The 3,929-nt window shown below is 48.4% G+C and overlaps 1 protein-coding gene across 1 annotated transcript; it reads left to right on the forward strand.

Moving 5' to 3' along the window:
- The first annotated feature begins 955 nt into the window (after window positions 1-955).
- LOC121404671 lies at window positions 956-3,674 on the forward strand. The gene is made up of 3 exons (XM_041594665.1): window positions 956-1,296; window positions 1,381-2,983; window positions 3,477-3,674. Exons 1-3 carry the CDS (start codon window positions 956-958, stop codon window positions 3,672-3,674), a joined length of 2,142 nt encoding a protein of 713 aa, XP_041450599.1.
- The last annotated feature ends 255 nt before the right edge of the window (window positions 3,675-3,929 follow it).

Here is a 3,929-nt window from a genome sequence, read left to right on the forward strand (position 1 = left end):
TTTAGTTCCTTGTCGCGCCATTCTAGATTCAGGATCCCAGCTGCATCTCGTTACATCCAGGTTCGCCCAGCAGCTTCAGCTTAAGAGAACTCAATCGTCTGCCCTTGTTTCTGGTCTGGGCGATACTGGCGTGTCCACTGAGGGATCCACCGTCAGCATTTACATGCAGTCTCGCACTTCGGACTATTCGACCACACTCACTGCTCTCATCGCACCCACAATCACAGATAGCCAACCAAGTCTGGCAGTTAATGTAGCAGATTGGAACATTCCATCCAATATTCAGCTTGCCGATCCTGCATTCTTTAATCCTCAGCGAGTAGATCTCCTCATTGGCGCGAGCATTTTCTATGACCTTCTCTGCGTAGGGCAAATCAAGCTCATCGATGGATTGCCTCTTTTGCAGAAGACCCGGCTTGGGTGGATCGTATCTGGTGGTGGACAGAGGGTATCAAGCTCGTCGCTTCTGACAACCCAAAATTCTCCGGATTCGGAGGCTAGAATCAATGCAAGGTTGGATCGAACTGTTCGTATGTTTTAGGAAGTCGAGAATTGTGTAGAGGCTAGTTTGAGTACAAAGGAAGAAGTAGATTGTGAGGCGCATTTCGTAAGCCACTTTTCACGTTTGCCATCAGGGGAGTACTCCGTTCGACTGCCTTTAAAGCATGATGCTGATCGCTTTGGAGAGTCCTATACTCAGGCGTATCGACGATTTCTCAGTTAGGAGCGAAAACTGGATCGTAATCCCACACTCAAGGAGCGTTACTTAGCCTTTATGAAAGAGTATACTGATTTAAAGCATACGTCCAAAGTCCATCCTGACTCACGTATCCTCTGCAAGTATTTTCTGCCTCATCACTGCGTTTTAAAGGAGGATAGTACCACGACAAAACTCCGTGTCGTTTTCAATGGCTCTGCAGCTATATCAACTGGATGCTCTTTCAATGATGTGATGATGACAGGTCCTGTTATTCAACCTGCATTGCTTAACATACTGATCCAGTTCCGCACATATCCCGTCGCTCTCACTGGTGACATTTGTAAAATGTACCGCTGCGTGAAGGTATCTCCACCTGACAATTTTCTCCAGTGTATCCTATGGCGAGATTCAATCCAGTCCGAGGTTCAGGTCTACACATTAGACACCGTCACATACGGTACGAGGGCTGCATCGTTTTTAGCTGTCCGCGAAATGCACCAGCTGGCCATCGATGAGGGTAATCCCTACCCTCTTGGCTCAGCTGCTCTGCTCTCTATGTTGATGATCTCATCTCTGGCGGCAATTCGGTCGCAGAGGTAATGGAAAAGATGCGCCAAACTTCAAGTCTACTGTCTTGCGGTAACTTTAAGCTTAGAAAATGGTGCTTGAGTAACCAGGAGGTGCTTGATGGAATTCCAGAAGACGACGTGGAGAAATTTCTACGGTTTCATGATGGAAGCCAAAACTCTTGGTTTAGCTTGGGACCCTGCGTCGGACCAGCTGCTGTTTGCCTTGTCCGCGATGGACACGAATTCAAGGCCCTCCAAGCGGTCGGTTTTGTCAACTATTGCGCGTTTCTACGACCCTCTTGGATTGATTAATCCTGTTATTGTCAGGTGCAAGATCTTTCTTCAGCAGCTTTGGAGAGAACATTTGGACTGGGATGAAAGCCTACCGACAGAGCTGCTCTCAACTTGGATCGACCTGAGAAACAGTTTGGCAAGCATCTCTCGCATTTCCTTTCCTCGCGTTGTCCATCATTCCAGCACAATTGTAGAGGTTCATGGATTTTGTGATGCCAGCATGGAAGCATATGGTGCTTGCATATATGTCGTGTCCAGGCAACGGGAGTCGTCGAGCAATGTTTTGTGCTCAAAATCTCGAATAGCGCCACTAAAATCATTGTCGATTCCAAAGCTGGAATTGAGTGGAGCCCATTTGCTTGCGAAGGTTATGCGCAACTTAAAGGAGACGGGAATTTTCCCAGGTCAGTTTTACTGCTGGTCGGATTCGTCTACGGCGTCATCTTGGATTCGGGATGAGCCAGCCAAATTTCAGGTTTTCGTGGCAAATCGAGTGGCAACAATTCAGGAGTTGACGCAAGGCATGGAATGGCGCCATGTTCCCACATTGTTGAATCCCGCTGATATCCTCTCCAGAGGCTCGCTTCCCAGCTACCTCATCCAGTCAGAGCTGTGGTTTCACGGCCCCTCGTTTTTGTTAGGTTCTAAGGATGAGTGGCCCGTATCTGCCGTTTCTGAAACTCCGACCATTGAGCTTCGCAAGCGTGTATTGCTGATCGCGTCTCCACATGCCGATCTCACGTCCGGATGCAAATTTGCTAATTCTTTCTTTGGCATGCAGCGCACATTCGCCTACATGCATAAATTCGTTCATCGTCTTAGGCATCCTGGACTCACGGTTTCTGACATACAGCAAGGAACGCATCTTCTTGTTCGACACGTTCAGCTGGCAAGTTTGTGGTCGGACATAAAGGAGATTAGACGCAATGGGAAAGTCAGGAAGTCTAGCTCCATCAGTTCGCTATCTCCGTTCATCGATCCGTCAGGTTTACTTCGAGTTGGAGGTCGTCTCGGCAACTCATCGCTCCCGTTTAATGCTCAGCACCCGCTTATTTTGCCCAAGGGACATCCCGTAACATCTGCAATGATAAGCTATTATCATCAACGGAACCTCCATGCCGGACCTCGCGCCTTGCTTGCTAAAATTCGATTAGAATATTGGCCTATTGGAGGAATCAAAGCCGTCTCGAAAGCGGTTAGCAAGTGTGTAAGATGCTTCAGGACGAGGCCGCGCATGGTTGAGCACATTATGGGGGACTTGCCTAAGGAGCGTCTGGAAGGATCGCGGGCCTTCGAAGTAACTGGAGTGGACTATTGTGGACCCTTTTTCTACCGATCAGAAATCCGCACGAGGCCTCCGATCAAGTGCTACATAAGCGTGTTTATTTACTTCACATCTAAGGCCATACACATGGAGCTTGTTAAAGATCTGACCCCCGCATCGTTCCTAGGTGCATTGAAACGTTTCACGTCCACTCGAGGCAGGCCAAGTCAAATTTGGTCGGACAATGCGACAAATTTCGTTGGCGCTAAGAATGAGCTTCTGGAGCTGAAGAAGCTTTATCTGAGCGACTCGCACATGAAGGAAGTCCTGCTTGGCTGACACAATCGACTGGCATTTCATCACCCCGCGCTCTCCGCACTTTGGCGGATTGTGGGAAGCGGCCGTGAAGTCTGCAAAGTATCACTTGTACCGCTCAGTTGGGCCATCCGTCCTTAGCTTCGACGAGCTCCGTACCTTGATCTGCCAGATCGCGGCAATTGTTAATTCTCGCCCTTTGCTCTCGCTTTCAGAAAATTCTGATGACTTGGATGTGTTGACGCCTGCTCATCTGCTTTTGGGAGGCCCGCATCAAACAATTCTCGAGCCTGACCTAACGAAGCTCAATTAAAACCGTCTGGATGGTTGCCAGCGGGTCACTAAACCGCAGCAGACATTCTGGAGGCGTTGGCGCGAAGAGTATCTGACTCTTTTGCAAGAGCGCTCCAAGTGGCGTAAGCCTGCGAAAAACCTCTGCGGCAACGATGTCGTCTTGGTGAAGGACGAGAATCTTCCTCCAATGCGTTGGCCACTGGCTAGAGTAGTCGACGTCGTAAAAGGCAAGGATTGAGTATGCCGCGTGGCTGATTTGAAGACGGCCTTTGTAGTTTTTGTATGTTTAGTCGTTTTCGACTTTTGGCATTTTTGACATTTACGTATGTCATCAGTAATCTCTTTGGTCATACCTTTCCAAAAATAATGTCTTTTGACCTTGGCCAAGGTTTTTGTTATGCCTGTATGTCCTCCTTGAATTGGATCATCATGTAATGTAGACAAGTGTTTGGTTACGCAGCCAAATAATCAGTAGATCATAGTCAGTGGTGCA

This window comes from Drosophila obscura, unplaced genomic scaffold (assembly GCF_018151105.1).
Source record: "Drosophila obscura isolate BZ-5 IFL unplaced genomic scaffold, ASM1815110v1 contig_31, whole genome shotgun sequence".
NCBI classification, from domain to species: Eukaryota; Metazoa; Arthropoda; class Insecta; order Diptera; family Drosophilidae; genus Drosophila; species Drosophila obscura.